Source organism: Electrona antarctica (genome assembly GCF_951216825.1).
Source record: "Electrona antarctica genome assembly, chromosome: 1".
NCBI lineage: Eukaryota > Metazoa > Chordata > Actinopteri > Myctophiformes > Myctophidae > Electrona > Electrona antarctica.
The window spans coordinates 45,785,157-45,809,211 of record NC_136806.1 but is presented as its reverse complement, the minus strand read 5'-3'; the positions used below and the strand labels follow the sequence as shown (position 1 = coordinate 45,809,211).

Here is a 24,055-nt window from a genome sequence, read left to right as displayed (position 1 = left end):
TTGTCAGGTTCTCGCGCAAGCAGCTATATCCATACAGTAGCCCTGAAACCTGACTCATACCAGCGTCATGTCACGTGACTTTGAGTCATTTTACGACAGTGACCAGATCGTTTGCATCGACTCATTCGACAACCTTTACGGCAGTTATTCCACGTGTTGTGGTGGTCGCATGGTACAGCCTACAGCCGAAGAGCCGAGCAGACGTTTATTTTAGTTTTTATAAACTAGCGGAGAAAAGTTTGTGAGTATATTTCGATCATTCTAACCTTACCTAGAATGCATTTATAACATTCCGATATTATTTGTATTAGACAACTGTTTGATTCTTTAGTAAACATCAGATGGATCATGGGCATCTTAGTTTTAAATTCACAAGCAGGCTAACTAGCAATGCTAAGCATTCTTGGTCAAGCTTGCACATACGTCGATGGTGGCTCATGAGTCCATCGTGAACAACCGTCTGTGTTGGGCAAATTAATAATGTAGCTAAGCGTGTCCATGTTCATGAAAAGTAACTGAATTACAATAAGATTATATATAAGTAGTTAGCTAGTACCGACACTACAAGTTAGTAATGTAGATTGCTTGTGTGGATAGGGGGATAGCTTCTTGATTCTTTTTTTTATCCATTTTGATCCCCTTATTGATCCCACTATTGAGCCTTTTCTATTATTGGTTGTTTTTGTCAAATTTGTCAAATCTTAAACGTATGGCCTATATATCATTAAACAGAAGTTCTTGCAGACAACGCAAAGGCAATGTATGTAGGCTACTGTCAGTGAATATGAATGAGTATACTAATATCACCTTTAGCTAAATCTTTAACAAGGCAAATGATGGAGCTCTAGTTCATGTTGTCTGTAAGTGTAACATGCATAAATATTTAGTGTAAGAAAGTTGATTTTATGAGGCTAATCTGGTTGCTGCAACTTTTGTACATTGTCTTTGATCAGAGGTTATAAAGTGATAAAATGTCCTATCGAGGAGGTGGAGGAAGAGGAGGAGGTGGGTTCAATCGAGGTGGTGGAGACAGAGGCGGTGGAGGAGGATACGGTGGTCGGGGTGGTGGAGGAGGATTCCGTGGTCGTGGAGGTGGAGGAGGATTCCGTGGTGGTGGAGGAGGATTCAGAGGTGGCAGAGGTGGTTTTCAAGACTATGGTCCCCCAGAATATGTTGTTGGTAAGTTGATCCCCACTTAATTCTATTTTCAGTTTAGTACTTGACAATACTGTAATCCTTTTTAGGTTGAATGATCAGCTCAAATTCAGAGAGTGAGGTGAATTGATCACCAATTATGCCGTCTGTCCATAAATCAAAAGGGGTGGGGGGTACATTTCCACCTAAGAACAGACGCACATTATTTTCTAAGAATTTGCCCAGCGAAGGTTGTTTGCAGACTTTTGTTTTCTCCCTCTGGGTCTTATATGTGCACTGGTGTCAAAAAGAGATCCATGTGGTTAGATGGCTTTATGGAATTGTTTTCTCTCTGCCCCCTCCCGCTCAACCTTCCCTCCCATCTGATTCTATGTCTATGTACCCTGCAGCACTGGGGGAGTTCATGCACCCATGTGAGGATGAGATTGTGTGCAAGTGTACGACAGAGGAAAACAAGGTTCCCTACTTCAACGCCCCAGTGTATCTGGAGAACAAGGAGCAGATTGGGAAAGTGGATGAGATTTTTGGCCAGCTGCGGGACTTTGTATCCTTTTTACCCCTCTTCAGCATATGTGTTGGGAGACCACAAAACGTTATTACTTGGTTGTTTTGTTATTCCTTAACTCGGTCCCACAGTATTTTTCAGTCAAGCTCTCTGAAAATATGAAGGCATCTTCATTCAAGAAATTGCAGAAGGTAAGTTGATGCCCGTCTTTTTAAGTCTTGTTGAGCAAAAGGAGGCAGTGGGCATTGGGTATTCACCCATTTGCAGTACACACACACACACACACACACACACACACACACACACACACACACACACACACACACACACACACACACACACACACACTCATTCACTTACCGATCGCAGCGGAGCACCAACCTGCTCATCAGGATATAGGGTTAGGAATAAGAGCTGCATTTCTTATGTGAGAAAAGTGCTATAACTTAAGTTAATTTCACTACTTCAAATTACTTACTAAAGAATTGTCTGCAGAACTGCTGTAAAAATCCATGTACGGACAGTGATATGACATACATGATTATGATTTATTGATTTAGTTTAGAACGAAATGTAATAAATGGCTGTGTCAATTAATCACGATCACAAACATCCCTTCACAGTCCGAGTGTGTTTATTAGCTTGTTTCAAGGTTTTCTCATTCAACTTTTCTGTGCATTGCTTAGAAGGGCGGCCACAGCTCAGTGATTGACCCCCAGCCCTGGCTATGTGTTGATGTCCCTAAGCAAGATAGATAGATACCGGCGGTACTTAACCTTAACCACTGGTACAGGCAAAAAATATTAATTCTCTAGCACAGTGGTTTCCAACCCTTTTCATATCAAGGCCCATTATTTATTTGGCATTTGAGCCATGGACCACCATTTGATGAGACCCAAAACGAACAAATACTTTGTTATCGTTGCATAAGATTTTGCCACAAGTCCATGCTGTATTAATGTTGGTACCATTAGGAGAGATAACAGGCAAACGTTGATCAAAATAACAATTCTTCTACATTCTCTAATTGTGTAGATTTCTTGTAAATTAAGTAATGCAGATGTTTAACAATAATTTTACTCTTGAGAGTGTAAACATTTTCATTTTACACTCGGATTTAAAGATCTAATAAGGCTCCATTTGTTTACCAACTCCATCATTTAGCTGGGGACCACCTGGAACCCCCTCAAGGACCACTGGTGGTCCCCGGACCACTGGTTGAAAACCACTGCTCTAGCACGCTGTTGCTGTGAGCAGGGAGGCAGGGTCTAACAGTCGCTCGCCGTAGACTGAAGCCCATTTGTGACACAACTCTGTGGACGCCTTTCCGACATTATGAACCACAGATGTTTCTTGACATTTCCTGACACAATTTCTTCTCCCACAGTTCTATGTCGACCCAATGAAACTTCTCCCACTTCAACGATTCCTCCCCCTACCACCAGGGGTGAAAGGACCGCCAAGAGGGCGGGGAGGATTTAGAGGTGGAGCAAGAGGAGGTGGTCGTGGAGGTGAGACAATACATGTTAAGAACTAACACTAGTGCTGAGGTCTTATAAGATAACATGTAGATCATTGCCCTAAAGCGGCGATCACACTGCACAGCAGAGGAAGTGGTAGCAGAGTAATTTCCATTCTCTGGAGTGGTATGGCTGACCTATCAAGCGTTCTACAATGGAACTCAAGGTTAACTTGCTTCAGGCACGCTTCTAACGTTATTCTGCGTTTAGACAGCGCCTAAGTGATTGTGCATGCCAGGTGGTGTTGACAGTTGCACCATTCATCAATGTCACACTTGGACCAGGCAAGATGCGCACCTGGTTGTTTTTGTTAACACCATTTTTTAAGTGGCTGTGCCTGTAGTGACGCATCCTAGATGTGATCACCAACTTAAGCTTCATTCTAATTTTGTGTGATCGTACCGTAACACTGTTGGGGGAAGATGTTACACTTCCTGTGCAGCTGGAATGAGTTTGGATATTGGGTATGATTCCCAACATAGCTACCCAAGCACTAAAGTCATTAGGGGACATGCTAATAGTGGTGCTTAGTTTGAACCCAGTCTGCTCCGCTCTTGCCTTGGGTGTAGGTGGATTCCGAGGCGGCAGGGGTGGAGGAGACTTCAGAGGTGGAGGAGGACGAGGCTTCAGTCGAGGAGGTGGAGGAGGATTCCGAGGAAGAGGAGGAAGTGGTGACCGTGGTGGCCGTGGATTCCGAGGTTAGCAGATAATCTTCTCTTGAAATGTTGAATTATCTTTACTGTAAACCATCAATCATACAGTGATAGCCAAATGTTTTCATCCATTTTGTTCATGCCTATATTTATTTTCACCTTTAGGTGGAAGATGAGGCTACAGTGATAGCTGGTGTGATTCTCTCTCTCCCACTCGAGTGGAAGAAATGCGGCTCTGTGGCAGAGCCTGGCAAGATGGACTTGAGTCCCAGAATATGGACATTGCATTGTTTTATACTACTTGACCTGAGTTTTTCCCATTTTGTGTTTATTTTTGTCATTTTGTAATTTGTACATCTTGAATGAGTGATGGGTCTTTTTTGATTTTATTCAAGGGTCCAAGGGTATAGGTTTGTATTAAAATAAACTATGACCTTTATTATCGGCCTTTAACCCATTAAAACCGGGAAAGCATCTGTGTCATTTTAGAAGTTGCTCAGGAATTTTCTTTAAGCTTTGAATGAAAAAATAGAAGATATTCTGAAAACTTTAGTTTTTAAAATCAGGTCTAAATGGGTTTAGGAGCATACAGTATGAGCGGTCAAGGTTCCTGTTATATGGAAGGATATTGGTTCTGATTAAATGTGTCAGAAATGTGTGGTTCCATTTGAACTTGAAGATGTTTTGAAAGTCATTATTACAGAAACGTAACATGAATTATATTCATGTATTTTGAATGTATTTGTATACATTTTGAAATGGTTTCATTCTATGTAGTGTGTAACAGCGGTACAAGGCCAAATTTCAATAGTAAACCCAGCAAAAAGGCATTTTGTTGGGGTGTATGTAGCATAAATCAAGTTCCACGAAGAGAACATCTTTGAAGCTAGTCGTTACCACAGGATGGGATTCACTTAATTTGCGTATCGCAAATATGCCATGAGACAAGTCCTTGGGATTTGTCACAACAATCACACATTCATTATTGCAAATTGTTCTGTACACAACTATATAGTTGTATATTGTTTTTTTTAATATATTTTGTATCATACAAAATATATGAAAGGCCGATCTGTATTTTTTTCTGTACGCTTCCAAAAACAAGCACATTCTATACCATAAATAACATTTACGAGTGCTAGAACGAGTATTTTGCAGACATGAACACAGGAGAGATTTTGACTGTTCGTGCACACCAAAGGATATGAAGAAGTAGAAGTTAAAGGACCATTTCACCACTTCAACTAATGTTCATGATAAAATACCACATTTTTTCTACTCAGTCCATGTCTCATGGGAGGGCTGTGGGCAGTTCTGAAACCCGCCAGTGACGACATCGTTAGACAGATTTAAAAAAATACATATATTTACATTTTTATTATCGTGCAAACGATGGCTTCCATTTTTGCATTACAACTTTTCAGTAATAGAAACCCTGCCGTTTCTATTAGCTTGGATCGATGATGTCACTGGTGGACTGGTTTCTGAACTGTCCACAGCCCTCCTTTGAGACACAGACCGAGTAGGAAAAAATTGTAGAATTTGCCATTTTATCATGAACATTAGTGAGGAGCAATTATATGAAGGTATGTTGAAAAGTGGTGAAGTGGTCCTTTAAGAACCCCAACCAACCCCCTAGTTCGGATCTCCGTCCTCGTCTCACCTCACGCACGGCACCAGCCTTGTGAAAGACCGGTTGGTTATACTCTACGTCAAAGGTTATAATGGACAGCTCATTGCTCAGATCCGGCCACCTACTGTGCATCAATTTGCACATACATGCATGCACGCGCCGTTTCCGTATCCGCTCTAGGTGCAGACCGGATCCGCAACCCGTAAAGCGAATTGAACCGATTGACCCCAGTACTCCGCCACACGTCACGTTCCTTTTAATGGTTTTTGATTGGTCCAAATAGTAAACCTCTTAGCTGCGTCTGATTGGTCCAGACGGTAAACCTCAGTTTCTGATTCGTCCACTCGGTCGATCTCACAGTCAATCTTCAAACGGCTGCGTCCACCGCCCCTCTCTCGCGTTGACTATCTGGTAAAGAAGGAGCAATATGGACACCGCAGGGAAAGTAAGTTATTTAAAAAATATATATGATATATAAGTAATATATACATTTAGTAGCTGCTCTTGCTGTTACTGTTAATGGTCACCGTCGGTGCTGTCTTCGCATTGATCACAGAAATAATATTGGGGATAGAAACGACGCCGAGCTCGTACAGTTCAGTGGATAAATAATTAACAAAGAAGCACTGTTTCACTTATGGAACAAGTTGCTGAAAAGCATTTCAGATAGAATGATTTTCATTAACACCTGCTACTACAGTGAGACGTGCACAGCACTTCAGGAAGTTGCTCATCGTGGTCGTGGATAACAGTAACACGAAAACGAAATGCAACTAATGGTGTTCTCTTTCGCTGTACTAACAGCTAACGGGCACCTGGCTGGTGGACATGAATTAACCACTTTAAACTTGGCTTTCCTATTCTGGGAATGTCATCTCATTGTAGACGAAACATGTCAACGGTTTGCCCCCCTATATTGTCTAGGCCTAGCTCAATATTCAATTTCTGATAGTACCCAAACTACCCATTGATACTTGCTTCACTCGTTTAAAAAACTTGTGACTCAATACCGCCCCCATCTGGCGGAGTCAGGTTATGATGGTGCCTGTGCAGTAAAAAGAGTCTCCATATCTCCCCAGCTCTTTATTAAACAGAAAATGCATTTTCAGCTCTGTAATCGGTATACCACTCACTTTCACTTATACAATATAAGTGAAATTAGAAGTGATGACAAAGAAACATTGTCACCTACCTGAAAATGTATTTTCTGTTTATTAAAGTGCTAGAGAGACAGCAAGACCCCTGTGACTGAACAAACAAAACAAAAAATATTGAAATTATATTGTGCTTTTGTCAAAGCCCTTTTTGTTTTAACCAAAACACATCACTTACCCTACCTTTAGCTGTTAACAAGGTGTTGCATTACGGGGTGAGCTCATATTGACTGTGCAACCAGCTGCTACAATCTCACACCTCTTGTAACTGTACACATACAGTCTACTCCTCACCCCGTACACCTCTTGTAACTGTACACACATACAGTCTACTCCTCACCCTGTAACAGTTGCGGGGAAACATTGTCTATTTTTCAGGTGATAAAGTGCAAGGCTGCCGTTGCCTGGGAAGCTGGTAAGCCTCTTTCCATTGAAGAAGTGGAGGTGGCCCCTCCAAATGCACATGAAGTCCGCATCAAGGTAAAACACTTACATAACGGCAAATTCATAATCTCATCTCTTTACAGTAGGCACTAGGCAGCCTGTTTTTTATGAGCCAGTGCTAATAAGACATTTAGTCACAACCATCAAATATAAATACTAAATAGGTTATTTATGTAACTAAGAGCCATAAAAGAAAGCAACGGAAGGGAAGTTGATATTGAAAAGGCCAGCTGTGTGGATAAAGACATACACAGCTGAATGTTCCTTTGACTAGATCTGAAAGAGAATGGTTCCACAGCTGTCTCAATTATTATTTCTTTAGGCCACCAAAGGAAGGACTTATTCAATAATATACAATAATTATAACAAGCACAATGTGCCATAAACCATAACAGAATTTGAGCATTACACAGCTTTGGTCCAGTTACATGGATATAATGTTCTTTTCAGGTCTTTGCCACAGGGGTGTGCCATACTGATGCCTACACCCTGAGTGGAAGTGACCCTGAAGGTCTTTTCCCAGTCATCCTGGGCCATGAGGGTGCTGGTACAGTGGAGAGTGTTGGTGAAGGTGTCACCAAATTCAAGCCTGGTAAGGTTCAAGTGAAACATTCACCCTGCCCTCAACGTTGTGTTTGTTTTGGTCTGGGTCTAAAGTTCATTTTACATTTACATCATAAGCATTGAACTGGTTTCATTTAGATTTCGTTTAACATTTTAAAACCTATTCACGTCACCCATCTGACAACATTGAAACGATTGAGACAAAATGTACCTAAATTATTAAAGCGTAGATTAAATTTGGAATATCCACCACATTGTATAAATGTAAAAATGTGTCTCTTACATACACAACAGAGTTAACTGACATGCTAACTATTAGATTGTCTTTTTCAAACAGGTGATACCGTCATTCCACTGTATGTGCCACAGTGTGGAGAATGTAAATTCTGCAAAAATCCCAAGACCAACCTTTGCCAGAAAATTAGGTAAGTAGATTTGTCCACACAGAATCTTTTAAGGATAGTTGTAAAATGTAACCATTCATGAATTTCTGAAAACCGTTCTGGATCTATCTAGCAGTGAAATGTGTTATGAAGCAAACCCCTGGACCTGTGTTCAATATAATCAAAACACAGCAACAACAGTGGAACACATAGCCCCAGGTATTCCACCCTGGCCAGGCAAATGAAAGCACAGTCATCAGTCATCATTTCAATCGTGCTCATGCCTCAAGCTAAATACTCACTCTCTCACTAGTGTAATCACCCTCTTAAACAATCCCCTGACCCCCTTCGTTTTTACGGCATATTCTCTGCAGAGTAACTCAGGGGCAGGGTCTGCTCCCTGACAAGACCTCCCGCTTCAGCTGTAAGGGCAAGCAGCTGTTCCACTTCATGGGGACCAGCACATTCTCTGAGTATACCGTGGTGGCTGACATCTCTCTCGCCAAGGTGAATGAGAAGGCGCCAATGGATAAGGTGTGCCTGCTTGGCTGTGGCATTTCCACAGGCTACGGTGCTGCACTCAACACTGCCAAGGTGGGTGACATGTAAAATTGAATGGGGCTAATTCTTCATTGATTATTTTCGTTAATTACTAGGTTGCATCGCACAGATCTATTTTCAGAATCTGTAGTATATTTCCATGCAAGGAATCTAACCTGGTGCATTGCTCTGACACAATGGAGGGAAAAAAAGAAGCGATAAGATATCAAATTAACAAAGGTGTCTAAATGTCTATGCCATTATTGTACATATTGGCTATTTTACATTCATATGTCTTTGCCTTAATTGACACATTTGGAGAACAGTAATACTTTATTCATGTCCTTTCATGATGGGCTGAGTGTCTACAGGTGTTGATTCCACATTAACAGAACTGTAGATGTTCCCTAACTGACCATAGAGATGGGAGCTTATTAATGAAATCACATCGTGTTGTTATTGGTTGGAACAAATCCCTGCATGTATCCTTCTCTCAGTGGCATATTCATGAATTAAAGTTCTCAGTCACCTGATTTCAGTCATTTGGATTCCATTCAAGCCACTGAAGCCAGCATGTCTTCTATGTATTGGAAACATGTTGCACAGCAGAAATAGCCTATTTACCTCGCCTATAGATATATAGAATATTTCATAATTTTATTATAATATTTCATATTTCAATCAGATTTCTTCACCTGGTGACAGTATGTAGAAACACAGGACCAACAACATAATTTTACATTGTGTTAATTTGAATTGTTTACGAAACTGAGTGAGTGTGGGTGGCTTTGAGTCCTTCCACACTGTTTCACAAATCACACATTAGCACTTGTCCATACATTTTTTAAATATTTCATTTTTCTTTAATCAATGCATCCTACAATATTTACATGACATAATATTAAACTATATATGTGCTACCTATGATGTAAAAATAGTACCGTATGTTTGACTATGTTTTAGGTGGAGCCTGGCTCTACCTGTGCTGTGTTTGGCCTTGGTGCTGTGGGTTTGGCTGTGGTCATGGGCTGCAAGGTCGCTGGAGCGACAAGAATCATTGGCGTAGACCAGAACTCTGAGAAGTTTGAGAAGGCCAAGGAGTTTGGTGCCACCGAATTTGTGAACCCCAAGGAACAGAGCAAGCCCATCCAGGAAGTTCTTGTGGAGATGACTGATGGAGGAGTGGACTACTCCTTCGAATGCATCGGAAATGTAACGGTCATGGTGAGTCTGATTTGGAATTCGGAGTGATAACATGGCAGTCAGCCAGTCACCATTGCCATACAGACCACTGTTCATTCAAGCAGTGAAGCTCCAGACAGCAGGACACATACTAACATTCTACATTAGCACATGCTAAAGTGTGATTTAGTGTATGTATCAGCCACAGTTGTTCAGAAGTTGTTCTAACTGGGAAACCAGTAATTTCCCGCCAAAGCTGCAGAACCATATGACAAATTAATTAGAACACAATATATTAAATTTCTTTAGATAGGAACATAATATAAATAGATATTGGTCACTGCACATATTCCTACAAGCGGCACCAGTCAGCAGGGAGTGTTGGGTCACCTGTCCTCACTGGCAGGTGAGTTAGTAGGGTACAAAAGCAGGGACAACACAAATGTGTTTGGGGAGGAATCAATTGGCATTAGGACTAAATGGGGGCCCTTATTATTAATGATAGATCCGATATTCAACCCTAAATAGTATGTGGTTGGGTTGGGTGGCAAAAGCAGATTGTTAGTGGTTCTTTGGTACACTATTCACAAAACGTTATTTTGCATCCGTGTGGTCTGTTCAGAGTGATCTCTCTTGCTCTCTGATTCTGACTTGTAAACATACCAGCTGAGCTGACATACAACAATGTGAGAACAAGCCCAAATTGATTAAATCAATTAATTACATTATTATCTGCGGGGGTCCGCTATAACTGCGGCACTGTCAGTTGAGCGCAGTGCGCACACACACACACGCACACAGAGAGAGAGAGAGAGAAACAGTGCATCGGTTTCTCGACTAGAGGACTAGCTCGCACATCGATGATAGACTCACACGCACGCACACAGTGTAAATATGCAGACAAACACACACACAGTCACACACACACATGTCTGCTGCTGCACACAAACAGTGCAATCCCGACACACATGCATGTCTGCTGCTTCGCATTACTTTACCTGAAAGTTGACAGTAGAATCCCGACACGCACACGTGTCTGCTGCTGCACACAAACAGAGCAATCCCGTGGTGAAATAAAAGTTGGTGTGCAAATAGTTGGCGTGCACAGCAGGAACAGGACAGCAGGTTAGGTTGTTGCTATCCCATTGGCTGCAATGCTATATCGGATATGAAGACACCTTAATCAAATTAGGGGTTCAGAGACGGATGCCTTTTTTATCCATTTTATCCATCTAAATGATTACCTTTTGGGCACCCCTGCTATATCCCATTGGCTGAGAGCAAAACGTGTGTGGTTGCCTAGAGATGATGCTGCCAATGAGAAAACTAGCGCACTAGTTTGCACATTGATTATAAATAAATAAATGTTTATTTCTTTCTTGTCGGAATGCATGACGTATAAATTCTTCTGACCTCCACATGACAACCCTCTGGAATGGTTCAGCGATCCAGCTGTGCTTCAAAATGACACTGACTGAGAGCGGAGCCGAGTGTTCACATTCCTTAAAGCAAACGCTACTATGTCCTCTCCTCCTTGCTTGCTGTTATTTTATTGCAACATTGGAAGGGGGAGAGGGGTGGAGTGGGTGAGTGAGTGAGGTGGGCAAGATGATACAAACTGGCTTGTGGGGTTTGAAGAGCTCAGCTAATGTATTATAAATATTCTTTATTTATAAAATTATGAAATAAAACCAGTTGCAGATGGTTCATGTGCAAGCCAATCTTGGAACCCCTTCGGGACACCACCTCCTTTTTTGTGAAGTCACGGGAACTTGACTTAATTTGTATTTTAATCCAATAGCTCCATCAAGAATGCAAACTGATGGGGCGGCTGTGGTTCAGGAGGTAAAGCAGGTCGTCCAATGATCCGTGGGGCGGTGGTTCGAATCCCGGCTCCTCCTGACTACATGTCGAAGTGTCCTTAGGCAAAACACTGAACCCCACAATGCCTCCAGTGGTTGCCACCATTGGTGTGGGAAGTGAGGAGGCTGGCGTCGCCACTTCACCTCCCAATGTATGAATGAATGGAACAGACTGAGACTGAGGGGGGGGGGGGAGACCGCTGCCGCAAAATCACGGCCGTGAGGCGTGAGGTTGTGACACACAAATGTTACTAAAATAATAATCATACTAATATATGGGGGGAGAACACAACGGAGACAAGAACACAACGGAGACAAGAACACAACGGAGACAGCGCTTCTTTCACCTGACTAATATCACTATGTGATCATTTCTTGTTTCACCTTCCTCTTGCATGTTACTTCACAGGTGGTGGGAGTGATCATATGCAGTACACGCAGAAAACAGTAACAGATGGATGTCCAGTCGTAGCTCAGTTTGTGGTGTATTTATTGAAAGATGTGCAGTTGCAATGAACATACCATTTGTAATGTGTAGCGATTCTCCTGGGTTGATAACATTCAAATCCGCTAGTTCTTTTGTATTTCTGTCACACACCCAGTGCTGGGTACTTACAGTACTTATGTCATCAGCTGTGTCGGTCCATCAGTAAATGGTAAATGGTGCATTTATATAGCGTCTTTATCCAAGGCGCTTTACAGAGATTGTGCATTACATTCACCCATTCACACACACATTCATACACTGATGGCGGCGGAAACCATGCAAGGCACCAACCAGTTCATCAGGAGCAATTAGGGGTTCAGAGTCTTGCTCAAGGACACTTCGACACTAACACTGGGGGAGCCCGGGTTCGAACTGGCAACCTTGCAGTTACCATCCAGCCACGAGATTTTGCCAAGATGTGAGTTTTAAAAGCTATATAATAATAAGTCTATAGATAGATAGATGCCATTAATTTATTTCCTGCATTATTTCACCCGCGGTTTATCCAATATTAATTTATAATATATTGTAATGACCCAAATCCACCCTAAACTGCGGTTAACGGCAGCAACCGCGGCTAAATCCGCCATCCGCAGGTCTCTATTACACATTATCTTACTTATAGCAGCTTCAGAGTAAAAAACAACCCCTAAGCATTTGTGGTCTGAACGGGGGGGATTAAGATTAGACACACAGTCCGACATGTGGAAACAATGGTCGGACTACACAGAAATGTATTCAAATGGAGAATTGTACAGGTAGTTATATTCAAGCAATGTTCAACTAGACCTTTAGATAGTGGTCAAATCAGGAACACCTTGCTGTGCCCAAATGAAAAATGCCTATCAATGTATTTGTCACTATAATTTGTCACTATAAATCTTTATTTCTGACTCTGGGTCCATATCACATAAATAACTATAAATGTTACATTCATGATGAGTCAACAAGTGCTAGTTGCTAGGTTGATACTAGTAAACCTTAATTTATACTCTGTTCTATACTATGGTGTCGTTTGACAAAAACAGATCAAACACATCCTAATAAGTGAATATTTATTTGATATGATTATTTCTACTTTGTGTGGTTTTACATACAAAATATTATGTATACAGCTTGTGGGTACATTGTTGAATTATGTCATTAATGTAATTAAGAGGAGGAAACACTAAATGTGACAATATTCAGAGATCAAATATTGACATTTTGGTCAATAAATACAAAATAGTGTGATTCTATGATGTACGCATTTGATTAGGCACCTGAGGGATGGATACATATTAGATTAGATTTCCTCTGCCAACATTTTGAAGTGAATTGGTAACCTGGCATGATAATAATTAATATAATTAATTACATATTATAGATGCAGTGCAGTCATGAATTAAAGTTCTTAGTCGCCACGACTGATGTCAGTCTTTTGGATTCCATTTCTAAAACATCATAATTTTACACGAGTATTGTTAATTGTTTTAGGGAACAGTGCTAGTGTGGGGAGGGGCTCCATTCAGACTTGCATACAGTAATAGGGCTTGGCCATACACATTGTTTCAGTCATGAGATTTTGTTTTGCTTTAATTCATGTGTAGTGCAGCATCATCTCCATCAGAGGGCACTGCTTTCAAGCAAAAGCTTGTTTTCTCTTTTGCCATGCATGTATATGGTTCAATACATTTTCTTAAGCATGTGGTCCAGTGACAGTACACATATTTGACCATGACCTCATTGAGGTAGTTACATTTCAAAGTAAATTCGTTTGCAAGTCCAGTACATAGAAAACCTACTAAGTGGCACTCAGAACAGTGTTAAATATAAAACGCAACACTCACAATGTAATAACCCTAATCTGTTTTACTAATTAATGCTTGTGTAATGCCAACACTGATGGTAGTCTACATTGAATACAAAACTATGTTGCCCTTTTCATGAACAATCATCTTACAATTTGTAATTTCAGAGAGCTGCTCTGGAAGCATGCCACAAAGGCTGGGGTGAGAGCGTGATCATCGGGGTGGCTGGAGCAGGGCAGGAGATCTCCACAAGACCTTTCCAGCTGGTCACAGGCAGAGTGTGGAGGGGCACAGCATTTGGAGGTGAGTAACATGATTTTTTTTCATCAAATAGACTTGGCCAATTATAATCTTTCCAATATTTGTTGTCGTTATAGAGCGCCGAAGTCCTGACATCACTCGCTCATCCCCTGGTTCCACGGGGTTCGGAAGTTTTTCGCTATGGAATATAGCATTGGGGCATCTTAAAATCGTCTCATAAGAATTGTGGTCCAAAAATAAACCAACTGTCCACAGTGCCAAATCAACCCGTCTGAGGGCCCTCGCACAGGGCCCTGCAACTGCAAGCTGCAGGCCCTGGAGCTTAAGCTCCACTGTCTCGGCGATATTGTCGGGGAGGTGTCTCTGTATCGTTTGCTTTTTAACTTGACCCAGACAAACCTCACTGAGCCTCAGGTGCATTGGTAGGAGTGAGCAATGGATTTGTAGAACATTGTTCAAGCCAATATACTAAGCCTAATATAGACTGAACTTGAAGCTCTGTTCATTTATACTATAGCTAGAGGTGGAAAGTAGGATAGCTTTTTACCCCCTTCTTTGAGCTACTAAGATGGGTAAAACATGGACAGTCACGTGTAGTGTGTTGTGGCTTATTAGCTCCAAAAACAATGTTTCATTGTATCGGTATAACTGACCAACGTTACTGTATTGGTATGCCGATTGCTCTAATAGCATACCATAAATTAAACTTACAATGGGACATCCAGGTGGGACTACTGTAGATGTTTGAATCATCTGTGCATAGGGCTTGATGTATGCTCTGTGCATAGGGCTTGGTGTATGCTCTGTGCATAGGGCTTGGTGTATGCTCTGTGCATAGGGCTTGGTGTATGCTCTGTGCATAGGGCTTGGTGTATGCTCTGTGCATAGGGCTTGGTGTATGCTCTGTGCATAGGGCTTGGTGTATGCTCTGTGCATAGGGCTTGGTGTATGCTCTGTGCATAGGGCTTGGTGTATGCGCCAAGGAACACAATTGGATGTGGGCAGCTGGGCAAGGAGGGTGATATTATTCCATGCTACTGCAATGTGATTCGATGCATTTTTCATGTTACAATTATTTTATCTTGATGTAATTTGGCAATTTCTCTAGATTTTGTTCAGACAGTAATTCTCCAGGTAACAGGAGTGTCACACACCCAAGATTTGACTAATGGCTCAATTCTCCAACCATCTTGTGATACCCTGTTTCCCAGGCTGGAAGAGTGTGGAGAGTGTCCCCAAACTGGTGGAAGATTACATGAACAAAAAGCTGAAAGTGGATGAGTTTGTGACCCACACCTTGCCCTTCGACCAGATCAATGAAGCCTTTGACCTTATGCATGCCGGAAAGAGGTGAGCAGAATGGTTGGGCGGTCAGTGGTCATAGGGGCTATTCCTATGTTTGTATTCATAATGTATATATCTTTCTAAAGAGAGAAAATGTGTGTGTATATTACCTGGGAATCAAACCCAAGTGAGAGTATAGTTAGTAACCCCATTACTCTCACTTGCTTCTGTTTACTTGTGTTGAACTTGAACACTACAATAATTTATATGGATTATCTCAACCTAATTTATCATTTTTCATTGCAGTATCCGTGCAGTGCTGAAGTTCTGAAGTTCTTGATTTCCTGCCATCTTATCACATCCGGCCTTCAAGCAATCTTCTTTTGTAGTTCTAGCACTTGATCTTGTGCACTTATACTTTTACTTTACATACTGTGTCTCCTCATAAGAATGCAGGTTTTCTCTGTGGTGTGAAATTTTCTGTGTGGTCAAGAAAGTTTTTCAAATTGCATTGTTCAGCTTGATCCTCAGTCTAATAGATTGTTATATGAAAAAGAAAATTCTCATTGCCAAAGTTCAGCCATGGCATTTGCATAGCTAAGTTGCAGCACTTATACCAGATGTGTTCTTATTAGAATGTAAGTCTTCACAGCAGAATGCTTGGTGGTTATTAAATGTCTTTCAAATTACATTGTTGTTGTTCGCTTGATTGTCTAGTAGTCTATGTCTAGTAGTCATCATGTCAATCAGTGGTGAACAAAGTACTAAACCCCGTAAAATTATAGATTGTCCTGGTCAAGTTTTACTCGACTAAAATGAAACTTGCTCTGTTACCACTCTCATGACTGAGAGTTCATTATGACCTATTTTTTGAGATTTTGATGTTTATTATCTTTGAGAGCTAAAGTACTGAGTACTTCATTTTAGACTCGGATACTTAAATACTCAGTATTGAAGTAAATGTACTTTGGACATTGCCACTGGAATCAGAAGGTGTTCATTGCCAATTTCAGCCATGGCATATGCCGTAATGATCAACTCAAGACTAGAGATCAAAAACATGTATCTAGTGCAGGAAATTGCTGATGGTACATTCAGCATAGCTAAATATTACAGAAAAAGGAGAGGCCCTTAGGCTTACGCTTACTTCACAACTTCAGGCACACTTGAGCCAAACCAAGGATATGGTTAAGGCTGGAGTTCTCTAATAAACAATGTGAGGTATTTTTGCACATAAAGCTAAATATTAGGTGGGAGATATACACTAAACTACTTCGACTAAGACATATTGCTGTTTTACAATGTTGTATTTATCATTTTGGAGTTTTGCTGTCATGACTGACTGCTCAAGGACTTTGACAAACAGCCAGCAAAAGAATGTGTTAATAAAACTACACTGAAGAATACAAGTTTGAGTATGAAATTTAGTCAATTTAGTAGATGTAAAGCAGTGTTGAAAATGTAATGTACAGTTACATAAGCCAAACCAAAATGGGCTATTTTTAATAGCCTCTCTCTCTCTCTAGAGGCTATTACAAATATAATAGAAGATTTTCCCAGTACAAAAAATTCTATCACTTTCAACCTGGCATCTCTATCCTCCATGGTCATATTATTTTCACAAATAATTCCAAAATCACTCATTTTTTCAAACTCATCTGACCTTCAAGCTCATATTTGATGACGCGGTATGAGCTCACAGCGCATGCGCAACAACTAGAAGCAGGTGGTTCTATGCCGAGCGCAATCAGGTATTTTAGCAAACACTGGACGTCCAAACGTGATTGTGCTTTTTCTTGAAGATGGCGACCGCCGTGGTAAGTGCACCACGTTAGGCTACATGGGTTTTAGGGTGCGTTGTAACTCCGATCAAGCAACGTTCTCTACTTTTTTGTCGTAAAATAAAAAGTTTGCATTGACGTTTTGTCATGTGGCGGCTATTTTCAAATGTCCAGCCATGAGATGAGATATCAAGCTTGCCTTTCACGGATGTTTTCACGATATAGATGTTACTTACATTACACGTGTCATTGTCCGGTTGTCCCATTAAAACAAGCTTGGATTTTTATACATTACTGCTGGTGAAATGTTTGTGTAATGTCACGTGTATTGTTTTAATACTTTATTAGACGGAAATGTAAACAGCACGAGGACAGACATTTTTGCTAATTGTACTAGGCTGAATGATGCTGCATGTGCGTATAATCCTAGTTTTGTCTTGTTTACACAGTATACTACTAAACCTTTTTAGATGTACTGCATCAATTGATATTCATTCCGTTTTTATGATTAATCAATGGAATACAATTTACAAATTAATGGCAACCAAATGAACCAATGGCTTCTTGGAACGTAACATTTTGAAATAGTAAGCAGTAATGCAAAGCAGTGGTTATCAAAGTGGGATCCAAGGTCTCGAAAGACCCTAACCCAGGGGACCTTGAGGGGGTTCCAGTCTCCAGAGAGTCCCCAGCTAAATTTCTTAATATAGCTAGCATCAAATCAGTTTAACAGTAACCCTACATTACAATTTGAGCTTGTGGGTCGGTTATTTTCATAAAATCTTAAACATCTAACTATAAATACAGCAAGTACTGTCTGTGTTTGTGTGTGTGTTTTGTGTGTACGTCTGTAATCCACCTACTTCAAATTCGACATGAGTTCCACACCCCCACAGGGAGTGCAGTGCCCGACGTTTCGGCTATCCAGCCTTCATCAGTGTCATAGCCGAAACGTCTGTTATTGATCCATCATGCAAGAATAAAAACTAAAACGCAGTCTTGGTGTGTGCGACCCATTACCTTTAGTTCTATAATGTGATTTGAACGGGTAACGCACCGTAAGATAGACATTGTGATTTGGAATTTGCTGTTGTAATTTTGACAATTCTTTGAACTGTTCAGCCCTGTGTAAATACTATAGCCTATATTATGTGCCAACTTTGAGGCAATATACAGTTGATTAGTGTATATAGTACAGACAGCTCCTACCTTATTTGTTTGGTTTTTGATTTGAGATGTGATGCAAAATATATAATTTGATCATGGCAGAAAGAAAGTGGCTAACGCAACGTGTCCCCCCCAGATCTGGACCAAACATAAAAGTTATGTTAAGAGACTTGTTAGAGTAGACAACGCATGAATTATGGCCATCAAAACATTGATTTTAGAACACATTTTTTATTATTATTCACAGGACATGAATCATTTTTCCAAACATGAGTGATTATGTTTGGCTTGGCATATTTCCTTATGTCTTTCTGTTTCCTCAGGAGTCAACTTTAATTCCAGAAAATGAAAAAGAAAATCGTGATAAAGCAGCTCACATGATTGTGAGCCCTGAGTACATCAAACATCCATTGCAGAACAGGTATGGCCACTGGTGTACATACTGTCTAAAATTCCTTGAATATTGTCGGGCTACAAAGCAGATTGTTGCTTGACATCAATGGTTGCTGTGTAACTGAATTGCAGGTGGGCTCTTTGGTTTTTCAAGAATGACAAAAGCAAAACATGGCAAGCTAATCTGCGTCTGATCTCCAAGTTTGACACAGTGGAAGACTTTTGGGCGTAAGTACAGTGTGTGTGTGTGTATACATGTCCGTTTGTCTCCCCTGTAGATTGTATTTTATAACGTTGATTTTCCAACAAGGCACAACTTGAAAGAATCGTGGAATGAGCAACACAGCTAAATATACAGTATGGTCATTGCCTGTGTATTTGTTCTTAACCTGTTGCGAAAAAGCCTTGAATATCCTTAATCAGTCTTGGTTTTGTTGTTGAAGCACTCGACCATAGGTAGCTCAAATCAAGATGTTAGTGAAAAATGTTCAGACTTTTTTATTGTAGATTATGTTCAGCCAGAAACTAAGTTCAGTTTGCACATTGTTGTATCATTGTTGAATAGAAGACAGAGTGGATTAAGTTCTTTAATTTAGTTTGGTTAAAAGAAACGTGTTAAGTCACTGTCCTGCACAGACTGTAGCTGTCATATAAATGCTGTTAAATTAATTAACTCCTGTTCACTTCTAGATTGTATAATCACATTCAGCTGTCAAGTAATTTGATGGCTGGCTGTGACTACTCACTGTTTAAGGTAAGAACTTTGGTTGCAGTCTTTGTCTTGACAATGTAATGAGTCCCATTGTTCATGCTGGGGTATGTTAAACCTTAATTTGCCAGAAATGGCTGTGATACAGATTGGCACTACTGCCAGGATGCATGTGTATTCAACTATGGTAGTCTACCTGCCCTTTAAATAAGATTATCCATCAACCCCATGCAATGGCAGGAGTCTAAGGAAAGGTCTTATGTCAAGAATGCTCTCTCAGCTTGTCAACCTGCCCAAATAGCCAGAGCACTTTACAATTTAGGCATTTAGCTTAACTTAATCCAGAGCGATTTACATTAGGCAAGAACAAAAGCATAGGGAATACATCACATATATAAAATGCATTTATCATGAAACATGCGTAAGCTAAGAACGTAACTAGAACATATCTATGACACTATACATATAAACTATACATATATACTATGCTATACATATGTACTATGATGTGCTATGACTACATACAATGCAATTATTGTGCTGTCTACATGACATGCTATAAGTCTGTTTCAAATGCTATCTAAGTCTAAAAGTGCTATCTAAGGGGGTAGGATAAGTGCTATGGGCCATGATGGAGTCTGAAAAGGTGGGTCTTCAGACTACGGCGGAAGATTGGGAGTGATGCTGCAGTTCTGATTGCAACGGGGAGTGCATTCCACAGTTTTGGGGCCAGAAGGGAGAAGAGTTTGGGATGTGTGGAGCGTTGTCCCGGCGTTTTTAGTGAGGGTACTTCCAGCTTTCCTGCGTTGGCTGATCTGAGGGTTTGCTACATGTTCAATTATTACATAAGCAGTACCGGTAAGTTAAGTGTTGTGTGGTAACGGGTCAGCTTAAGACAAAATTATTTTTGTGTGGTTAAGTCATGTGACTTATTTTGTTTCCCTCTGCTTTTTTCCTCTTTTTTCCCTCTTGGCTCTGGCTTTACACATTTTGAACTAGCACTGGCCAAATCGGTTGTGGTTAATGCTTTTTATCTGTCTCCACTGGCCAGAGTTTAGTTGGACCTTTGCAAGTCTGGCTGAATGCCTGTCTCCACTGTCTTAAGCACCTTGACAAACCTGAATGGAGCATAGCTTAACCGGCCACATTTCATAACGGAGCTAAAACTGGCTGCTAGCTCTGACATCTATTTAACGCTTATTGATTCTGAATGGCACAGTTCCTGCCTTGAGGGGAAAGTTTTGCTGCTTGAGATGTGGCTGGAGTTTTCTATACGTCCCCTGACCTTTGCCTAACTGAGATGGATGGATACTGTAGATACATATTCAATGCATCTGTCCCTCTGGGAAACCTGAGGTGTGACCCTTCATCTTTTTGGTGCAGGATGGGATCGAGCCAATGTGGGAGGACGAGAGGAACAGGGGAGGAGGACGCTGGTTGATCACGCTTTCCAAGCAGCAGCGCAAGGCTGACCTAGACCGCTTCTGGTTGGAGACGGTCTGTCATTTGTTTTCACTTAATTAAACTTTCCATCTTCTCACCCAAACAACCACATTCTGTGATCCTTGAGCCACCTTGTTTGTCCACCCAGCCATTATTACAACCACATTCTGTGATCCTTGAGCCACCTTGTTTGTCCACCCAGCCATTATTACCCACTGCCAGGACATCTTACACCAAAATTGGCCCTATATTTCCATGAATCATTTGCATAATAATTGGCCCTATATTTCCAGGGATTTTATTTGCATAATAAACACTGGCAAGTGATCAACCAACTCGCTGTTGAATTAATAGAGAAGGAATTATAACTTATGAAATACAGTATTTGTACTTTTACCAGCGTATTAATCACTTTAATCAGTAAATGCCAGAGCAGTTGTTAACTTGGGGAAAATGTCAACTGTTGTTCCTGCAGCTCCTATGTCTTGTTGGTGAAGCCTTTGACGACCACAGTGATGACGTGTGTGGTGGTGTCATTAACATCCGACCTAAAGGAGATAAAATTGCAATATGGACAACAGACTATGAGAACAAAGAGGCCATCACACACATAGGGTGAGCTGTTCAATCACAATACATTTATATTGTCCTGAAAATAATCTGTGTAAAAAAAAAAAAAGGAAATATGGATACAACAAGAATACGTGTGCAATATTTCTTATTGGTTAGAGTAACATGATTAATACATTAACAAAATATAGTGAGATATAGTGTTTCTTTAGGCAAGTTTATTAAAATGAGCTTTCAGCTTGAAATAATTCATTTAATTTGACCATCTTGGGCTCTTGGCCCAAATGACTCCGCTTTGAATTGATATCTACAGATTTTAATTGATACCTGTACAACAGTGGTTCTAAAACGTAGTTTTTGAGAACCACTGCTGCACAGTGTAGTGACTGGACGTATTAAAGTGAAAATGGGCTCTGTGCACAAAGTTGCCCGTTGTCTCTTGCTGCTGTCTCTGTACAGGCTGCTGCACAGTGCTGCACCGCCTGCCTCAGCAGATTAATAGTTACAGTCTAAGGGCCCAGGACCCCTGTGCACGTGCACACTAGGCACAAGCCATAATCGGTCCGTGCAATGCATTTGTATTCTTCCCAAACAGTTTGCAGGCAAACCGGAATTCATTTTCAGTTGATGGTGAATATAACAGCCATTCCCGTTGTAACGTTTGTCCATTAGGCATTTTAGTGTTCAACATGTAATTTGTCAATGAATGTATTTTACCACTTAATCTACAGTCTCTTGCTGATGCAGATAGATAAACTGAGATATATCACCGTCACCTGAAAGTGATGCATGTCCGTTGTCCGACTCCTTCCTCATCATCACACTTTTTATTGAAAAAAGCCATTAAATGGATGGTATTTGTTTTACCATAGCAGCATTTTTAGTTTCTTTGTTTAAAAAAGAAATGCGTTTTGCGGAACCAAAAAAATGTTTCTCCATCTTGTCAACATGGCATTTGACAGTCACCGGTCCACAACGCTAATCACGCTCAGCGACATACCTGATTTCGTCATACGTCTCTGGCATTGTTGGATTTTAATCTGTTAAAAATATTAAAATGTCATAATCACACACTACATTTTCTAAATTAAATGTACTCTAATGTAGTTTTTTATCTAAAATTACACGCATGCGCACACACGTGCAGTGCAGTGCAGTGCACACTTGGCACAAGCCATAATCCGTACTTGGTGGGGATTTGTGTGTAACTTCAATATTGGAAAATGGGTTCCAGGTTGGATAACAGGCATACCCTTTACGTGCAATACCTTGCTTTTCTTTTCATTTCTCCTTATGTGTATACTCTTCTTAGGCGTGTCTATAAAGAGAGACTGGGTGTTCCACCTAGGGTGATCATCGGATACCAGTCACATGCAGATACAGCCACCAAGAGCGGTTCCAGCAGCAAGAATACGTTTGTCGCCTGAGGAGATGCAGTCACCAAGATTAAATTTGATGATTGAAGAGGGTGTCATTTCCTACCTACTTCTGTTTACACTATTCCCAGTAGAATTGATTTAAAATGTATTTAAATGAAAGAAGAAAGAGCCTTAAAAGCTGAGATTTTGCATGGCCTTATTTATTTAAGGGGGTACAATTTATGCTATTTCTTTGTCAATGGCATTGGAGCATTTTTTTTGTCTTGGTTTACTGCATAAGGTTTAAGTTTCACTGGGAATGTTCTGAGGCATGTGTTTTCTTTAACTGCACGCAGCACATTGTACTTATTTGTTCTTGCATAACTTTACATGTTCTCTTTTGACAGTTTAAAATTAAAAAGAGAAACTAGTTTTTACTTTCGTTTTTTGCATTGGTATAGCCTGTGATGTTTTACTTTTGTACCTTACCTAATTGTGTAAACCAGTAGGATATTGAATGGCAACAGAGTTGATTGGGATTACTGAATTATGCCTGAATGCTACAGATTTCTGCACTTGAATGTACAAAATGTTGTAAATAAATCTTTTCCCACCCCATCATGATTGTCTTATAAATTCAATGGTGTGGTTTAAACATTAGACATGGTACAGTATAGTATATTCTGGAACGTGGAACTAGTCTGTCTGCTGACTTGGTTCCACCGCTCACATTCAACAATGTGGGGAAAATAAATGCCATAAGGAATGCAAGTGTTTAGTTTGAGAACAAACATGCTAAAACAGGTAGGCTCAGTGCAAAGGGGTGTCACGTGTGCGCACTTGCGCGGATGAAGAGGACTTTCCACGTTTCCACCACCAGGGGGTTTCTCTGGTGTCCACACAGGTGGACGAGGGACGGAGGGAGAAGTAACCGCGTCACTCACCAGACTCCACCTCGGAGGGAGAAGCGGGCTGCGGCCTACTACCCTAGCTCTTACCTCACCTGGCTGTTCTAATTAGCGTTAGTGTAGAAACCAGCCACCAAAATGTGACAGTCTTCTACCTACTTCATTCTTTGTAGGCGTGTGTGTTCACTGTTTTGGCGCCACGGCCAAACCAGCCAACAACAACCACATCATCATCTGGTGCACACGCATGCTGCATGCAGTTATATTATTATTAGACTGTTTTGTAAATAGTAATGAAATTAAACGGCT

The 24,055-nt window shown here is 40.7% G+C and overlaps 3 protein-coding genes across 3 annotated transcripts; all 3 read left to right on the top strand.

Annotated features, from left to right (window-relative positions):
• Positions 1-109: 109 nt before the first annotated feature.
• gar1 (GAR1 homolog, ribonucleoprotein) lies at positions 110-4,278 on the top strand. Its single transcript, XM_079512759.1, has 7 exons — positions 110-241; positions 954-1,179; positions 1,545-1,699; positions 1,792-1,851; positions 3,048-3,171; positions 3,750-3,878; positions 3,999-4,278. Exons 2-7 carry the CDS (start codon positions 972-974, stop codon positions 4,007-4,009), a joined length of 687 nt encoding a protein of 228 aa, XP_079368885.1. The 5' UTR covers positions 110-241; positions 954-971; the 3' UTR covers positions 4,010-4,278.
• A 1,505-nt stretch (positions 4,279-5,783) lies between these two features.
• adh5 (alcohol dehydrogenase 5) lies at positions 5,784-16,106 on the top strand. Its single transcript, XM_079499361.1, has 9 exons — positions 5,784-5,911; positions 6,999-7,100; positions 7,515-7,656; positions 7,966-8,053; positions 8,386-8,605; positions 9,515-9,775; positions 14,040-14,175; positions 15,345-15,483; positions 15,724-16,106. The coding sequence occupies exons 1-9, from the start codon at positions 5,894-5,896 to the stop codon at positions 15,746-15,748; spliced, it is 1,131 nt and encodes a 376-aa protein (XP_079355487.1). The 5' UTR covers positions 5,784-5,893; the 3' UTR covers positions 15,749-16,106.
• Positions 16,107-17,109: 1,003 nt separating this feature from the next.
• Positions 17,110-23,459, top strand: eif4ea (eukaryotic translation initiation factor 4ea). Its single transcript, XM_079500326.1, has 7 exons — positions 17,110-17,234; positions 18,689-18,786; positions 18,891-18,986; positions 19,449-19,512; positions 20,851-20,964; positions 21,386-21,525; positions 22,793-23,459. The coding sequence occupies exons 1-7, from the start codon at positions 17,220-17,222 to the stop codon at positions 22,905-22,907; spliced, it is 642 nt and encodes a 213-aa protein (XP_079356452.1). The 5' UTR covers positions 17,110-17,219; the 3' UTR covers positions 22,908-23,459.
• The last annotated feature ends 596 nt before the right edge of the window (positions 23,460-24,055 follow it).

What these genes read in the sequence shown, in the direction of transcription:
- gar1 (XM_079512759.1), top strand. Translation starts at nt 972, where the DNA reads ATGTCCTATCGAGGAGGTGGAGGAAGAGGAGGAGGTGGGTTCAATCGA. An exon ending in TCCCCCAGAATATGTTGTTG is followed by an intron (nt 1,180 to 1,544) that starts GTAAGTTGATCC and finishes TGTACCCTGCAG; the next exon opens with CACTGGGGGAGTTCATGCAC. An exon ending in CATTCAAGAAATTGCAGAAG is followed by an intron (nt 1,852 to 3,047) that starts GTAAGTTGATGC and finishes CTTCTCCCACAG; the next exon opens with TTCTATGTCGACCCAATGAA.
- adh5 (XM_079499361.1), top strand. An exon ending in CACATGAAGTCCGCATCAAG is followed by an intron (nt 7,101 to 7,514) that starts GTAAAACACTTA and finishes TGTTCTTTTCAG; the next exon opens with GTCTTTGCCACAGGGGTGTG. An exon ending in GAGGGGCACAGCATTTGGAG is followed by an intron (nt 14,176 to 15,344) that starts GTGAGTAACATG and finishes CCTGTTTCCCAG; the next exon opens with GCTGGAAGAGTGTGGAGAGT.
- eif4ea (XM_079500326.1), top strand. An exon ending in AAACATCCATTGCAGAACAG is followed by an intron (nt 18,787 to 18,890) that starts GTATGGCCACTG and finishes ACTGAATTGCAG; the next exon opens with GTGGGCTCTTTGGTTTTTCA. An exon ending in ACAGTGGAAGACTTTTGGGC is followed by an intron (nt 18,987 to 19,448) that starts GTAAGTACAGTG and finishes GTTCACTTCTAG; the next exon opens with ATTGTATAATCACATTCAGC.